Source organism: Ranitomeya imitator, chromosome 7 (assembly GCF_032444005.1).
Source record: "Ranitomeya imitator isolate aRanImi1 chromosome 7, aRanImi1.pri, whole genome shotgun sequence".
Taxonomy (NCBI): domain Eukaryota; kingdom Metazoa; phylum Chordata; class Amphibia; order Anura; family Dendrobatidae; genus Ranitomeya; species Ranitomeya imitator.
The window spans coordinates 84,961,159-84,979,675 of record NC_091288.1 but is presented as its reverse complement, the minus strand read 5'-3'; the positions used below and the strand labels follow the sequence as shown (position 1 = coordinate 84,979,675).

The following is an 18,517-nucleotide window of genomic DNA, read 5'->3' as shown; positions in this document are numbered from 1 at the left end:
TTCCATCTAAGTCTGCATTCCAAATGGCGCTCCTTCCCTTCCGAGCCCTCCCATGCGCCCAAACGCTGGTTCACCCCACATATGGGGTATCAACGCACTCAGGACAAATTGGACAACAACTTTTGGGGTCCAATTTCTCCTTTTACCCTCGAGAAAATACAAAACTGGGGGCTAAAAAATAATTTTGAGGGGAAATTTTTTATTTTATTTTCACGGCTCTGCGTTATAAACTGTAGTGAAATACTTGGGGGCTCAAAGTTCTCACAACACATCTAAATAAGTTCCTTAGGGGGTCTAGTTTCCAACATGGGGTCACTTGTGGGGGTTTCTACTGTTTAGGTATATTAGGGGCTCTGCAAACACAATGTGACGCCTGCAGACCATTCCATCTAAGTCTGTATTCCAAATGGCGCTCCTTCCCTTCCGAGCCCTCCCATGCGCCCAAACGCTGGTTCTCCCCCACAAATAGGGTATCAGCGCACTCAGGACAAATTGCACAACAACTTTTGGGGTCCAATTTCTCCTGTTACCCTCAGGAAAATACAAAACTGGGGGCTAAAAAATTATTTTTGTGGGAAAAAAATTTTGTTTTATTTTTACGGCTCTGCATTATAAACTTCTGTGAAGCTCTTATTGGGTCAAAGTGCTCACCACACATCTAGATAAGTTCCTTAGGGGGTCTACTTTTCAAAATGGTGTCACTTGTGGGGGGTTTCAATGTTTAGGTACATCAGTGGCTCTCCAAACGCAACATGGCGTCCAATCTCAATTCCTATCAATTTTGCATTGAAAGGTCAAACGGCGCTCCTTCCCTTCCGAGCTCTCCCATGCGCCCAAACAATGGTTTACCCCCACATATGGGGTATCAGAGTACTCAGGACAAATTGTGCCACAACTTTTGTGGTCCAATTTCTTCTCTTACCATTGGGAAAATAAAAAATTGGGGGCGAAAAGATAATTTTTGTGAAAAAAAAATGATTTTTTATTTTTACGGTTCTGCATTATAAACTTCTGTGAAGCACTTGGTGGGTCAAAGTGCTCACCACACCTCTAGATAAGTTCCTTAGGGGGTCTACTTTCCAAAATGGTGTCACTTGTGGGGGGTTTCAATGTTTAGGCACATCAGTGGCTCTCCAAACGCAACATGGCGTCTCATCTCAATTCCTGTCAATTTTGCATTGAAAGGTCAAACGGCGCTCCTTCCCTTCCGAGCTCTCCCATGCGCCCAAACAATGGTTTACCCCCACATATGGGGTATCAGAGTACTCAGGACAAATTGTGCCACAACTTTTGTGGTCCAATTTCTTCTCTTACCATTGGGAAAATAAAAAATTGGGGGCGAAAAGATAATGTTTGTGAAAAAAAATGATTTTTTATTTTTGAGGTTCTGCATTATAAACTTCTGTGAAGCACTTGGTGGGTCAAAGTGCTCACCACACCTCTAGATAAGTTCCTTAGGGGGTCTACTTTCCAAAATGGTGTCACTTGTGGGGGGTTTCAATGTTTAGGCACATCAGTGGCTCTCCAAACGCAACATGGCGTCTCATCTCAATTCCTGTCAATTTTGCATTGAAAGGTCAAACGGCGCTCCTTCCCTTCCGAGCTCTCCCATGCGCCCAAACAATGGTTTACCCCCACATATGGGGTATCAGAGTACTCAGGACAAATTGTGCCACAACTTTTGTGGTCCAATTTCTTCTCTTACCATTGGGAAAATAAAAAATTGGGGGCGAAAAGATAATGTTTGTGAAAAAAAATGATTTTTTATTTTTACGGTTCTGCATTATAAACTTCTGTGAAGCACTTGGTGGGTCAAAGTGCTCACCACACCTCTAGATAAGTTCCTTAGGGGGTCTACTTTCCAAAATGGTGTCACTTGTGGGGGGTTTCAATGTTTAGCCACATCAGTGGCTCTCCAAACGCAACATGGCGTCCCATCTCAATTCCAGTCAATTTTGCATTGAAAAGTCAAATGGCGCTCCTTCCCTTCCAAGCTCTGCCATGTGCACAAACTGTGGTTAACCCCCACATATGGGGTATCAGCGTACTCAGGACAAATTGTACAACAACTTTTGGGGTCCATTTTCTCCTGTTACCCTTGGTAAAATAAAACAAATTGGAGCTGAAGTAAATTTTTTGTGAAAAAAAGTTAAATGTTCATTTTTATTTAAACATTCCAAAAATTCCTGTGAAGCACCTGAAGGGTTAATAAACTTCTTGAATGTGGTTTTGAGAACCTTGAGGGGTGCAGTTTTTAGAATGGTGTCAAACTTGGGTATTTTCTATCATATAGACCCCTCAAAATGACTTCAAATGAGATGTGGTCCCTAAAATAAAATGGTGTTGTAAAAATGAGAAATTGCTGGTCAACTTTTAACCCTTATAACTCCCTAACAAAAAAAAATTTTGGTTCCAAAATTGTGCTGATGTAAAGTAGACATGTGGGAAATGTTACTTATTAAGTATTTTGTGTGACATATCTCTGTGATTTAATTGCATAAAAATTCAAAGTTGGAAAATTGCGAAATTTTCAAAATTTTCGCCAAATTTCCATTTTTTTCACAAATAAACGCAGGTAATATCAAAGAAATTTTACCACTATCATGAAGTACAATATGTCACGAGAAAACAATGTCAGAATCACCGGGATCCGTTTGAAGCGTTCCAGAGTTATAACCTCATAAAGGGACAGTGGTCAGAATTGTAAAAATTGACCCGGTCCATAACGTGCAAACCACCCTTGGGGGTAAAGGGGTTAAAGGGTTAAATGGCGGAAAAAATTGGCGTGGGCTCCCGCACAATTTTCTCCGCCAGAGTAGTAAAGCCAGTGACTGAGGGCAGATATTAATAGCCTGGAGAGGGTCCATGGTTATTGGCCCCCCCCCCTGGCTAAAAATACCTGCCCCCAGCCACCCCAGAAAAGGCACATCTGGAAGATGCGCCTATTCTGGCACTTGGCCACTCTCTTCCCATTCCCGTGTAGCAGTGGCATATGAGGTAATGAAGGGTTAATGCCACCTTGCTATTGTAAGGTGACATTAAGCCAAATTAATAATGGAGAGGCGTCAATTATGACACCTATCCATTATTAATCCAATACTAGTAAAGGGTTAAAAAAACACACACACACATTATTAAAAATTAATTTAATGAAAAAATCACAAAGGTTGTTGTATTAATTTATTCTACTCTCAATCCACTCACTGAAGACCCTCGATCTGTAAATAAAAAAATAATAATAAACCAACAATATACATACCTTCCGAGGATCTGTCACGTCCAATGATGTAAATCCATCTGAAGGGGTTAAAATATTTTGCAGCCCTCTTATGATCTGGAGCCAGGGAGCTTTCTAGGAAAGTTCCCACGATCTAGGAACAGCCAGCAGAGGGCGCCTCACCGCAAATGCAGGTAAATATAGGTCAATGACCTACTTTACCTACATTCTCCGGGGTTTTGCAGACAGGAGTAGCGCTGCATTAGCAGAACTCCTGGCTGCAAAATATTTTAACCCCTTCAGATGGATTTACATCGTTGGATGTGACAGATCCTCGGAAGGTATGTATATTGTTGGTTTATTATTTTTTTTATATTTACAGATCGAGGGTCTTCTTCAGTGAGTGGATTGAGAGTAGAATAAATTAATACAACAACCTTTGTGATTTTTTCATTAAATTAATTTTTAATAATGTGTGTGTGTTTTTTTTTAACCCTTTACTAGTATTGGATTAATAATGGATAGGTGTCATAATTGGCGCCTCTCAATTATTAATTAGGCTTAATGTCACCTTACAATAGCAAGGTGGCATTAACCCTTCATTACCCCATATCCCACCGCTACACGGGAATGGGAAGAGAGTGGCCAAGTGCCAGAATAGGCGCATCTTCCAGATGTGCCTTTTCTGGGGTGGCTGGGGGCAGATGTTTTTAGCCGGGGGGGGCAATAGCCGTGGACCCTCTCCAGGCTATTAATATCTGCCCTCAGTCACTGGCTTTACTACTCTGGCGGAGAAAATTGTGCGTGAGCCCACGCCAATTTTTTCCACCATTTAACCCTTTAATTTACTAGCTAGAACGGCCAAATTTTGCATAGACACACTACTAACATTAGTAGTGTGGAATATGCAAAAAAAATGGGGATATGAGATGGTTTACTGTATGTAAACCAGGTCTCATATCATGTCGGGTTTAGGAAGGAGAAAGCAAAAGCCGGTAATTGAATTACCGGCTTTCTGCTATATCGCACTGGATGAAATAATAATATATATACGTATATGTGTCTCAATGACATATATATATACAGTGGGGCAAAAAAGTATTTAGTCAGTCAGCAATAGTGCAAGTTCCACCACTTAAAAAGATGAGAGGCGTCTGTAATTTACATCATAGGTAGACCTCAACTATGGGAGACAAACTGAGAAAAAAAAATCCAGAAAATCACATTGTCTGTTTTTTTAACATTTTATTTGCATATTATGGTGGAAAATAAGTATTTGGTCAGAAACAAAATTTCATCTCAATACTTTGTAATATATCCTTTGTTGGCAATGACAGAGGTCAAACGTTTTCTGTAAGTCTTCACAAGGTTGCCACACGCTGTTGTTGGCATGTTGGCCCATTCCTCCATGCAGATCTCTTCTAGAGCAGTGATGTTTTTGGCTTTTCGCTTGGCAACACGGACTTTCAACTCCCTCCAAAGGTTTTCTATAGGGTTGAGATCTGGAGACTGGCTAGGCCACTCCAGGACCTTGAAATGCTTCTTACGAAGCCACTCCTTCGTTGCCCTGGCGGTGTGCTTTGGATCATTGTCATGTTGAAAGACCCAGCCACGTTTCATCTTCAATGCCCTTGCTGATGGAAGGAGGTTTGCACTCAAAATCTCACGATACATGGCCCCATTCATTCTTTCATGTACCCAGATCAGTCGTCCTGGCCACTTTGCAGAGAAACAGCCCAAAAGCATGATGTTTCCACCACCATGCTTTACAGTAGGTATGGTGTTTGATGGATGCAACTCAGTATTCTTTTTCCTCCAAACATGACAAGTTGTGTTTCTACCAAACAGTTCCAGTTTGGTTTCATCAGACCATAGGACATTCTCCCAAAACTCCTCTGGATCATCCAAATGCTCTCTAGCAAACTTCAGACGGACCCGGACATGTACTGGCTTAAGCAGTGGGACACGTCTGGCACTGCAGGATCTGAGTCCATGGTGGCATAGTGTGTTACTTATGGTAGGCCTTGTTACATTGGTCCCAGCTCTCTGCAGTTCATTCACTAGGCCCCCCCGCGTGGTTCTGGGATTTTTGCTCACCGTTCTTGTGATCATTCTGACCCCACGGGGTGGGATTTTGCGTGGAGCCCCAGATCGAGGGAGATTATCAGTGGTCTTGTATGTCTTCCATTTTCTAATTATTGCTCCCACTGTTCATTTCTTCACTCCAAGCTGGTTGGCTATTGCAGATTCAGTCTTCCCAGCCTGGTGCAGGGCTACAATTTTGTTTTTGGTGTCCTTTAACAGCTCTTTGGTCTTCACCGTAGTGGAGTTTGGAGTCAGACTGTTTGAGGGTGTGCACAGGTGTCTTTTTATACTGATAACAAGTTTAAACAGGTGCCATTACTACAGGTAATGAGTGGAGGAAAGAGGAGACTCTTAAAGAAGAAGTTACAGGTCTGTGAGAGCCAGAAATCTTGATTGTTTGTTTCTGACCAAATATTTATTTTCCACCATAATATGCAAATAAAATGTTAAAAAAACAGACAATGTGATTTTCTGGATTTTTTTTTCTCAGTTTGTCTCCCATAGTTGAGGTCTACCTATGATGTAAATTACAGACGCCTCTCATCTTTTTAAGTGGTGGAACTTGCACTATTGCTGACTGACTAAATACTTTTTTGCCCCACTGTATATATACCTATTCTATGTGTACACATTTATTCTACCTATTCTACTGTAAGCTGTCAGTGTGATTTTACTGTACACCGCACTGAATTGCCGGCTTTTCTCTCTAACACCGCTGCGTATTCCTCGCAAGTCACACTGCTGGTCCGTGTGTAATCCGTATTTTTGGGGCTTCCATAGACTTTCATTGACGTTTTATTTGCGCAATACGGTGAGAAACGCAGCATGCTGCGATTTTCTACGGCCGTAGAAAGCCGTATAATACTGATCAGTTTAATACGGCAGATAGGAACAGGGGCATAGAGAATAATTGTGCCGTATGTTTTGCGAGTTTTACGGACGTAGTTTCTGCGCTCTTACGTTCGTAAAACTCGCAAGTGTGACGCCGGCCTAACTTGCACAGGGTTCCTGAAGAGCTCTCCATTCACACGATCAGAACTTTTTTACCTCAGTATTTGTAAGCCAAAACCAGGAAAATGAAAAATACAGAAGTGGTGACGTGTTTGTATTATATTTTTCCTCTGACTGTTCCACTCTTAACTTTGGCTTACAAATACTGATAGCTTTAGGGTAGATTCACACGACCAATTTCTCCACATCCAATAAAAACAGGCCGATTGGGATCAGACTTTGATCAATTTTTTCTCAGACGTGGAGATGAGCAAAAAACTGTTTCTCCACCATCTACATTCTGCCAGTCCATGAAAATCAAACCGAACTCGGATGTCATCTGAGTTCAGTCTGATTTTTTTCATGGACCCATAGACTTTTATTGCCATTTTTGATCCAACACAGCCACATAGCATTCATACCTATGACATTCTATCAGTGAAAAGTACTCATACAAGAAAATCGGTTGTCTGGCCACGAGAACTTGGTATTTGGTCAGTAATTTACCTCAGTGTTTTTAAGCCAAAACCAGGAGCAGAATAATCAGAGGAAAATATACGTCACCACTTCTGTTTTTTTTTACCCTCACCTGGTTTTGACTTACAAATTCTGAGGTAAAAACCTCAACAAATACTGAATGTGAGAATGTGTCACGGTTGAAAATCAAACATACAAGTCTCTGAGGTCATGGAAATCATGATGACTGATGCCATCTGTGTACTGTCCATTTATAACATTGTAACAAACAGGAGAAGCTTTGCAATTTTTTGTATATGTGAGAAAATCACTTACAAAACACTGATGGGACACACTGACCAAACAACGATGAAATCTGATCAAAAATACTGATAAAAATCAGTCTGTGTTTTTGTGTACAAGAACAAAAACGGACGTCTGAATGAGGCCTAACTTTAAAATCTTGAAAGAGTGAACATTTCCTTACTGACGTCCATATAGGCCTGGTCTTGTAACCCTGAAAAAGGAAGATATGACAGTACTTCCCCAACAGAATAGGACAAGCTTGAGTAAGGCTGGGCATGCAAATTAGATGGCTGTCGGATGAACAATGCTTCCACTGATCGTTAGGCCGACAGCCATGACAGTCGACTTTCCCCTACACAGGAGTGCTCTCTTGGCCGAAAGCTCCTGTGTTCTCTAAGAGAATGCTGCCGACTGCTTTCTGCAATCTATCCTGTTTAATAATGGTCATCTGTAGCATTACACTGTAATGTAAAACTAATCCCGATAGAACCAAAGTAAAAACGAATTATGCAGTCTCTGCTAAAGAAACTGCCCCAACCCAGGGGCATAACGATTGCTGTTAAGAAGGGTGCGACAGCGACTAGGTCCGTGTGGTAGGGGGACCTGCCAGTGCATATTTCAGCTGGATGTGCGTCAGAGGATGCACATTCAGCTGAAATGTATTGCGGCAAAGAGAGCCACTGGTCCCTGCATTGCAATTCTCACTGCTGGCCAATCAGAGACCAGCAGCTGACATCGGCGTGTCCGTCATGGCTGGTGCATGTCAGTGACGTCAGTTGTCCATTGCTTGCATGCTGAAGTCAGCTGCCAGCTTTTGCACCGGCTGCTGAAGGGGATGCAGCGAGTCATGGGAGCAGGGGGAAGGTGAGTAGAATTGTTTATTTATGTATGTGTTCAAGAACAGCAGCAGAATAGGTAACATATATACCAAAAAGGGCCCAGGATGGGGGATATAAGTGTAGAAGGATGGGCCCAAGATGGGGGACATATATACCAGGATGGGCTACATACACACTAGGAAAGGTGACATATATACCAGAATGGGACCAGGATGAGGGACATTAGTACAGGATATGGGACATTACATATGTCCTTATTGGCTATCAAACACTACAAGGTTCATACATCTAATCAATATATGTGGGGAGGCAGGTCCAAATTTTGCATCGGGGCCCATAGGACTTTAGTTATGCCCCTGGGTCCACCACTCTGACGTACTGCGCATGTTGTCTCCCTCCCTTTGATGTGGTCTTCGGCACTGAGCCGACATCTTTAAGGGCACATGTCAGCTGTATTGAACAGCTGACATGTGCCCCTATCAGCTGCGGGTGGAATCATGATCTACCTGCAGCTGTTAGCCCGTGAAATGCTGCTGTCAATCTCTGACAGCAGCATTTAATGTGATCGCACCGGAAGAGTGTCACTAATCCTGTCCATCGGTGCCCATGTCACATGATCGCGGGTCACCGATATGACAGCATGACAACCCGGGGTCTGCAGGAGACCCCTGTGGTTGTCATTGCCTGATTGCTATGAGCGCTGCCCAGCGGTCGGCGCTCATAGCAAGTCAGCATTTCTGCTACACACAGGCGATCTGATCATCGTCTATGTGTAGCAGAGGAGATCATACAACTGCAGCTTCTAGTCTCCCATGGAGAAAGCATGCAAAAAGTAAAAAGAATAAAAAAATATAAAGGTTCAAATCACCTCCACATTCATCCCATTCAAAATGATATAATAAAAATACACATATTTGGTATCGCTGCGTTCAGAATTGCCCCATCTATCAAGCTATAAAAAGAATTCATCCAATCAGTAAACGGCATAGCGAAAAAAAAGGCAAAACAACAGAATTGACACACTTTTTCTTGGTTGCCACAACACTGCATTAAAAATGCAAAAATGGGCGATCAAAAGATCGTATCTACACCAAAATGATATAATTAAAAAAGCAGCTCGGCACACAAAAACTAAGCCCTACCCAGCCCCAGATCACGAAAAATGGAGACACTATGCAATTTTTTTTTTAACAAACTTTGTTTTTTTTTACCATTTATATAAAAAACAACCTATACATGTTTGGTATCTACAAACTCGTAATGACCTAGAGAATCATAATGGCTAGTCAGTGTTAGCATTTGGTGAACATGGTAAAAAAAAAAAAACAGTTGTGGAATTCCACTTTTTTTTGCAATTTCATCGAAATTGGAATGTTTTTCCCGTTTTTGAGCACATGATATGGTAAAACCAATTATGTCGTTCAAAAGTACAATTTGTCCTACAAAAAGTAAGCCCCCATATGGTGATATTGATGGAAAAATAACAAAGTTATGGCTCTGGGAAAAAGGGGAGCGAAAAACAGAGACGCAAAAATTAACAAGGGCTGCGTCGTGAAGGGGTTAAGGGGAAGGGTAATATACAGTTGTCAACTTCTTTATAGAAAAATGCAAAATTAATAGACATGCTGCGTTTTTACCGCGATGCTTTTTTTCGCAGAAAAAAACGCATCATGTGCACAAAACATGCAGAATTAATTCAAAATGATGGGATGCATATTGTATGCTGCTTTTTTGTGGTTTTATAGCATTTTTATCGTGAAAAAAAACGTGAAAAATCAGCAACGTGTGCAAACAGCCTCACAGTTTCAGAGTAATATCAGTTAAGTTCACAGTAAAGAGACTTCAGAACTGTCATTTAATGGAAGCGCTGACAGTGTTCTCTGCCCTTTATCTCTAAAATCCGTCCAGCATGGTAAAAAATAATTAAAACTCACCATTCCTTTCCTTGCAGTGTTAAGGTACCTTCACACATAACGATATTGTTAACGATATCGTTGCTATTTGTGACGTAGCAACGATATCGTTAATTAAATCGTTATGTGTGACAGCGACCAACGATCAGGCCCCTGCTGGGAGATCGTTGGTCGCTGAATAAAGTCCAGAACTTTATTTCGTCGCTGGACTCCCTGGAGACATCGCTGGATCGGCGTGTGTGACACCGATCCAGCGATGTCTTCACTGGTAACCAGGGTAAACATCGGGTAACTAAGCGCAGGGCCGCGCTTAGTAACCCGATGTTTACCCTGGTTACCATGCTAAAAGTAAAAAAAAACAAACACTAGATACTTACCTACCGCTGTCTGTCCTCCAGCGCTGTGCTCTGCTCTCCTCCTGCACTGTCTGTGAGCCGGAAAGCAGAGCGGTGACGTCACCGCTCTGCTTTCCGGCTCACAGACAGTACAGGAGGAGAGCAGAGAAGCAGAGCGCAGCGCTGGAGGACAGACAGCGGTAGGTAAGTATGTAGTGTTTGTTTTTTTTAACTTTTAGCATGGTATCCAGGGTAAACATCGGGTTACTAAGCGCGGCCCTGCGCTTAGTTACCCGATGTTTACCCTGGTTACCGGCATCGTTGGTCGCTGGAGAGCGGTCTGTGTGACAGCTCTCCAGCGACCAAACAGCGACGCTGCAGCGATCCGGATCGTTGTCGGTATCGCTGCAGCGTCGCTTAATGTGAAGGGGCCTTTAGTCTCCTTGCTTAGGCTGCCGTCACACTATCAGTACTTGGTCAGTATTTTACATCAGTATTTGTAAGCTAAAACCAGGAGTGGGTGATAAATACAGAAGTGGTGCATATGTTTCTATTATACTTTTCCTCTATTTGTTCCACTCCTGGTTTTGGCTTACAAATACTGATGTAAAATACTGACCAAATACTGCTAGTGTGATGGCAGCCTTACTCTTTCGCTGGAGACTGTATATAACTTCTGCAGACAATCACTGGCTGCAGTAATGAGCAATTCTTCATCACAGCAGCCAATGTTTCGCTACGGTGGTCACATTTCAGTATGACCAGTACAGAATGTATAGAGCCATTTATGTTTATGAACAGTAAACAAGTATTTCTTTTTTTACCAATCTGGGCCACGTTTAAAAAAATTTTAAAAAGTGGCAGAAAATCCTTTTTTAAGCCTCACTTCTACGCATTTTTTTAAAAATTTCTTTCAATATTTTTTATTGAAATAGAAATAGCTGGCCCTGTCAGTAACCTTTAATATGGAAAAAAAAGATCAGAATGATGTAGCAGGTACGAGGATACTCTATTCTACTAGAACAGATATAACTGATGTCTTCTGGCTATCCGTTATGCCCCCATATAAGATGAGAATGAAAAACTGAAAGGGATCTTTAAACAACAAGTAAGGCTGTACATCAGAGATACCCGACCATCACTTTACAGCTGCTGAAGAATTACTGCTATTGGCATGCCCTAACAGCACAGCTATTGTTATACAGAAATTTGCATTCAAACAGAAGAATAGGAAAAGGGTCACATACCTGCTTATTCCTTTATATACTGTTGCATAGGAACCTTCACCCAGTTTTTCAAGATTTAAGTAGGAAGAAGCGTTACCAAATGGCAGGCCTTTCCTCTGCTGCGATGGAAGCATGAAAATAATGTAAAATGTTGTATCATAGCGAATACAACAATACAAGGATAGCAATATGTGCACATAGAGTATTCATCTAAATATACAGAAGATGCGCCTCAGGAAAAAACCTGCAAAAAAAAAAAGCCCGCTCTTTTATTTTTTTTTATAATACACTCCTCAACATTAAAATTGCAGCACCAAGGAAAAGTTGCGAAATTATGGAAATCACAGGATGGATAGAAATGTTAATGATATGCAAATGATGAAAAAAATGGAAACAAAATTTTCAAAACATCTCGATTTCAATATCGAACCTGAGCACCATGCGCAGAAGTCTTAGAAATTACACACCTTGGCTGCTGTCAAAGAGGTTGTCTGAGGAATCTTCACGCTGAATGCACTAGGGCAGACAGATTATCAAGATCCACTGCTGGCAGCTCCCTTTACAGTTGCCGACTAGTGACATAATGGATGTACTCTATTTGAGACAAGTCTGGAGACGCTGCAGGTAATGGTAGCATGCTTATGCCACATAGGCTGCTCACAGTAGCATGAGCAAAATGGGGCTTGGCATTGTCATGTTGTAAAACAGCACCACAGGCACTTTAGAGAAATGGCCGTACCACTGGTTCCATGATCAAATTAATGTAATACTGAGCAGTTAGTGTACCTGGAATGAAGACTAGAGAGGTCTACTTTCCTTACATTATGACACTCCACGCCATAATCCTGGATGCGGGCCTCAGGGGTAGCTTCTGCACTTCCCATGCCCCTAGGACCCCTTATTGCCTCTGGGGCATTTTTATGTCCCTATTTCACACTTCTGTCTGTCAGGAGCTGCAGATCTGCTCAGCTCTACTTCCTCCCTCCTTCTCTGCACCTTCCATCCTAATTAACTCCTCCCCTACGCTACCTACCCCACTCACTCTCCAACACCCTTTCCTATCCAGCCTGGGATGAGGCCTTTCTCCCTAAGGGTACGCCCAGGTGCCCCGACTAAACTGGTGTGTGTTGGATGTGAGTGTTAGAGGGTAGTGCTCCCTCCTTACCTGAGAGTGGGATACCACACCTCTGGGTGAGGTGCAGTATCTTTGTGGCGACTGGACCCAGGGGCACCACATTAAAAACTTAGTAATATAAATTATCATTGTTACACCAAATATTACAGTCTCTCTCTTTATAGAGCGAAGTTGGTACCTATATTATAACCTCATTGATAACCTCAGCCAAAGTGTGTAAGTGCGGGAATTTCTGGTACTCGTACTCCATACTAAATAATTTGAGATCTTTTGAAACATGAATTTCAATTTTTTCAACATTTGCATAGCATTAACATGTCTATCCATTCTGTGATTTCCTTAAACCCATGACTGTTCCTCTTGGGTGTTTCAATTTCAATGACAGGTGTAGATTTATATATCCATGTATAGGAGAGTATACGCCGAGTTTCAGTAATGGCCTCTCAGTGCAATCTCCTGAGATTTTTACCCATACAATACTTATGTCTCAAGTGTTAACGAGTTCTCTGTTTTACAACACAAACATTTTGAAGGGATTTATTAAGACTGGTGTCTCATACACTCGTCTAAGGCCAACTTAAAATGAGCAAATGAAAACGTCCGTTTACAGCCAGAAAGAAACTGTTGTTTTTTCATCCTCATGGTGGTACTGAGTGTTTTTCATCCGTAAGATGGTCCATGTGTCATCCATATGACATGTTTTTATATCGTCACATGAAATCATAATAAAAGGCCTAATACAGTTTTCAAAAAAATTTTTACAGGAAAAGTCTCGTAAAGTGGGGTAAATTAAACAATTTTTTTTAAAATTAATAAATAATAATAATAGGGCTGTGTCAAAGTTAAACTAAAACGACAAATATACTGTACATATTATTTTAGCTATTTAACCTATAAATAAGACACAAATAGGAAAAATGCTATGATTAGATGTTATAACTAATCAGACTCACCCATTGAAACCCCTGTCCCAAGTTTTTCCCCTGTAGCGGATCACTGTTGCTTCGAGCCCTGAGTGATCGTATTCTCCGCACTTGGACTGTGTGATACCACTGCGGTGGAAGAGACCGTACGGCACATGGAACATCACTGAAATCTGTAAGCTAAAGAGAAAGTGGCATTACCTTCTACCAAAAATGGAAACGGTAATATTGGCAAAATGATTGTGCAACGCCAAATATTGCTTTATGTTATAATTATTATTATCTAACAGTAGTGTTACAAAGTATTACTTCTTTGCATGTGAATGGTATAATAAATACTGTAATTGGATGGCAATGATACCCTGCAGCACTCAGGTTTTAGGATAAGTTCCAAAGATGAGTTTTTGACTCTACATATTCTCGGCTGGAGTCACACACAACGTATAAAAATACGGTCCGTTTTTTACAGACCAAATATGCAGAAATGTTCCCTGAACAGTGATCCATATGTCATCAGTAGGCAAGGTGTGGCTGCGTCTTTTGCGCATGCAAACCTCCATATGGCATCCGTACGGCGAGATTTTCTCGCCGGCTTGCAAAATGGACATAGAATGGATCCATGGGCTCAAATATTCATGAAAACATATATACAGTCCCTCTCTCTCTATATATATACATATATATGTCAGTGAGACACATATATATATATATATATATATATATATATATATATTTCATACAGAGTTAGCTAGCAGAAAAGCCGGTAATTCAATTGCCGGCTTTTGCTATCTCCTTATCGAACCCGACAGGATATGAGATATATGTAGCTCTGTATTAAAGATAAATATATATATATGTGTGTGTCAATGACATATATGTATATATATATATATATCTACCTATTCTATGTGTAGACAGTTATTTGATCTATTCTATTTTAACCTGTCAGTGTGATTTTACTGTACACCGCACTGAATTACCGGCTTTTCTATAGGACACCGATGCGTATTTCTCGCAAGTCACACTGCTGGTCCGTGTGTAATTCATATTTTTCTAGCCCCATAGACTTTCATTGGCGGATTTTTTGCGCAATACGCTGACAAACGCAGCATGCTGTGATTTTCTCAGCCCGTAAAATACGGCCGAGAAATATACGGCAGATAGGAGCTGCCCCATAGAGAAACATTGGTCCGTGTCCAATGCGTTCTTTTTGCGCCTCTCATACGTCCATATTCCTCTCTAGTGTGACCCCTGCCTTCCCCTGATGAAAAAAACGCTGCATCTTACAATTCAAGTAAAGTTTGTTGTTTTTTTTTTTTACTTCTGTTTATTGAGTTTTTCAACATATAACAAAACAGTCATACAATAATAGTAATTTCAACAATAACTCCCTTCCTTGGAACCCACCCTTAACCCTCCCCCATAACTTCCGTGTGCACATCTTTAACAACAAAATTATGGAATTGGTGAACGACCACTTATCCGTTGTAACAAATACCATTGCGTATTTTCAAATTGGGTACGTAGTTTCTCCCTGGTTTCTAAAGGAAGCGAGGGGATAAAAAGAGACCATGTATTCAAAAATTTACTCGATAACCTCTCCTTGTTAGTCTGAGCCTCCAACCACTCCATTTTAAACAAAAAATTAATCTTTGTGTGTATAAGAGAAAGCGGTGGGGCCACCGGATTCAGCCAGTACTGTAATATGCTTTTTCTAGTGGCCGAGGCCCAGATAATTCAAGTAAAGTTGATGGGATTTAGAGATCCTCATGCCCATTGTGCTTTTTTTACTCAGTGTAAACTGACCTGCAGTGCATGTTTCAAATCCACAACATGTCAATTTCTCTTGTGGATACTCTGAGTTTTATGTTCAGATTTTCCCCATAGACTTACATTTGTATTAAGCGCAGTAGAAGTGTGCATGTGTGACCTCCACCTCATTCATAGTCTATGGGACTGCTAAAAATTGCTGGGTACTATACTCAGCAGTCCCATAGACCATGAATGGAGTTAGGGGCATAACGATTGCAGTCGCAGAGGGTGTGACCATGACCATGACCCAACCAGTGCAGGACGGGAGCCCACTGGAGCCAGCACCTATTTCACCTGGATTTGCGTCTGAGGATGCGATTTCAGCAGAAATGTATTTATCTGATCTGTGCACCAAGCAGAAGCTCTCCCCTTTGTACTATTCAGCTCTTTGATACTACTCAGAGATATCTGTACCTGGGTTCTTCCTGATTGGCTACACTACCTGTTAGTCCTTCATACCATACTGCTGTTCTTGTGTACTGACTTCTGGCTATCTACTGACTCCACTATCTGCAAATAAATAAGGCCGCACACTGCGGCGCCAAAACATGCAAACATGAAACATGAAAATTGAACTGCATTACTGCACTAGAAATATGAAAAAATGAGAGCGTTTAGCGCATAAATTGGCCAATTCATATGTACCTGGTAGCCCCATTAGGGCATCTCTCTTATACCAGGTCCTACACTTTCCTTTCCTCGCTTAGAACAAACGTCTTCATCTGAATGGGTACATGTGAAACCTCTTCTGAGACTAAATTTCTCTCTCTGTGGAGGGGTAATGGACCTGCTGCGATTAAAACACCTGTGGCTAAGAGGCGGAGTGCTCAGTGCTAGTGAATACAAATTTTAAAAAACTGACCGTCACATCTAAACATAGACAAAGTGTGAACAGGTGCTGAACCTAGAGTCACCAACTCATATACAGTCAAATAAATAAGGTATCGCACTGCACTCGGCTGTTTAAAATGCAAGTGTGACGCCGGCCTAAACGTCTTCATCTGAATGGGTACCTGTGAAACCTCTTCTGAGACTAAATTTCTCTCTCTCTGTGGAGGGGTAATGGACCTGCTGCGATTAAAACACCTGTGGCTAAGAGAGAGAAATTTAGTCTCAGAAAAGGTTTCACAGGTACCCATTCAGATGAAGACGTTTAGGCCGGCGTCACACTTGCATTTTAAACGGCCGAGTGCAGTGCGATACCTTATTTATTTGACTGTATATGAGTTGGTGACTCTAGGTTCAGCACCTGTTCACACTTAGTCTATGTTTGGATGTGACGGTCAGTTTTTTAATTTTGTATCCATTGCCTGCAAGTCCTTCATACCATACTGCTGTTCTTGTGTACTGACTAGGCTTGAGCGAAACGGATCGTACAAATTCAAAAGTCGCCGACTTTTGGCAAAGTCGGGTTTCATGAAACCCGACCCGATTCTAGTGTGGGATCGGCCATGCGGTCGGCGATCTTGGCGCCAAAGTCGCGTTTCGTATGACGCATTTGGCGCCATTTTTTTCAGCCAATGAAGGAGCGTGGGCAGAGTGATGACATAGGTCTTAGGGGCGTGGACGCCTATCGCCATCTTGTCGCTTGTGCGCTGTAGCGATTTGCAATGTGTAACACCAGCTTTTCTGTTCAGGGACGGAGGGGGGGGGGGAGAGAGAGAGAGAGAGAGAGAAAATTTCCCATTGACTTTGCATTGGGTTTCGTGTTTCGGTCGATCCCCGACTTTTCGCCATAATCGGCCGATTTCACTCGACTCGACTTTTGAGATAGTCGGGTTTCGCGAAACCCGATTCGACCCTAAAAAAGTAAAAGTCGCTCAACCCTAGTACTGACCTCTGGCTATTCGTTGACTCAGTCACCTGTCTGTGCGGCCCCTAGTGGATGCAATAATAAAAACTCCAATCTAGACCCGCATCATAACAGTATGCTGCGCAGAGACCCGCTGACTCCCTGCACTGCAATACATGCCTTCTGCCTATCATACGTCATACGTTGCCCATAGCAGGCCGACCAGAATCAGCTGATAGCCTCTCAGACTGCTAAAGACGAGGACGCTGCGTGATGTGGGATAGGAAAAAGCGAATAGAGTTTAGTTTACGCATTGGAGAACAGCAGCAGAATGGGGACATTTATACCAGGAACGAGCCCAGGATGGGGCCATATATGCTAGGAAGGGAAATATACACTGCTCAAAAAAATAAAGGGAACCCTAAAATCCCACATCCGAGATATCACTGAATTAAATACTCCAGTTGCAAATCTTTATTCATTACATAGTGGAATGCGTTGAGAAGAATAAAACATAAAAATGATCAATGTAAATCAAAATTAATATCCCATGGAGGTCTGAATTTGGAATGATACTCAAAATCAAAGTGGAAAATCAAATTACAGGCTTATCCAACTTCAGTGGAAATGCCTTAAGATAAGGAAATGATGCTCAGTAGTGTGTGTGGCCACCAAGTGCCTGTATGACCTTCCTACAACGCCTGGGCATGCTCTTGATGAGGCAGCGGATGGTCTCCTGAGGGATCTTCTCCCAGACCTGGACTAAAGCATCCACCAACTCATGGACAGTCTGTGGTGCAATGTGATGTTGTTGGATGATGCGAGACATGCTGTCCCAGATGTGTTCAATCAGATTCAGGTCTGGGGAACGTGCGGGCCAGTCCACAGCTTCAATGCCTTCATCTTGCAGGAACTGCTGACACACTCCAGCCACATGGTCTGGCATTGTCCAGTATTAGGAGGAACCCAGTGCCAACCGCACCAGCATATGGTCTCACAAGGGGTCTGAGAATCTCATCTCGGTACCTAATGGCAATCAGGCTACCTCTGGTGAGCACATGGAGGGCTGTGCGGCCCTCCAAAGAAATACCACCCCACACCATTACTGACCCACTGCCAAACCGGTCATGCTGAAGGATGTTGTACGCAGCAGATCGCTCTCCACGGCATCTCCAGACATCTGTCACATGTGCTCAGTGTGAACCTGCCTTCATCTGTGAAGAGCACAGGGCGCCAGTGGCGAATTTGCCAATACTGGTGTTCTGTGGCAAATGCCAAGCGTCCTGCACAGTGTTGGCCTGTGAGCACAACCCCATCTGTGGACGTCGGGCACTCAGACCATCCTCTTGGAATCGGTTTCTAACCGTTTATGCAGACACATGCACATTTGTGGCCTGCTGGAGGTCATTTTGCAGGGGTCTGGCAGTGCTCCTCCTGTTCCTCCTTGCACAAAGGCTGATGTAGTGGTCCTGCTGCTGGGTTGTTGCC

General features: G+C 42.3%; 1 protein-coding gene across 3 annotated transcripts in view; it reads right to left on the bottom strand.

Moving 5' to 3' along the window:
- CDK15 (cyclin dependent kinase 15) overlaps positions 1-18,517 on the bottom strand; it is a 265,773-nt gene that overhangs the window by 210,785 nt on the left and 36,471 nt on the right. For 2 of the 3 annotated variants that reach the window (XM_069733568.1, XM_069733566.1), the window contains 2 exons: positions 13,456-13,605; positions 11,389-11,486 (listed from right to left, as the gene is read on the bottom strand). In XM_069733568.1, the coding sequence (XP_069589669.1) occupies positions 11,389-11,486; positions 13,456-13,605 (248 nt within the window). The remainder of the gene's footprint in view (positions 1-11,388; positions 11,487-13,455; positions 13,606-18,517) is intronic. The other variant, XM_069733567.1, reaches the window with a different exon arrangement.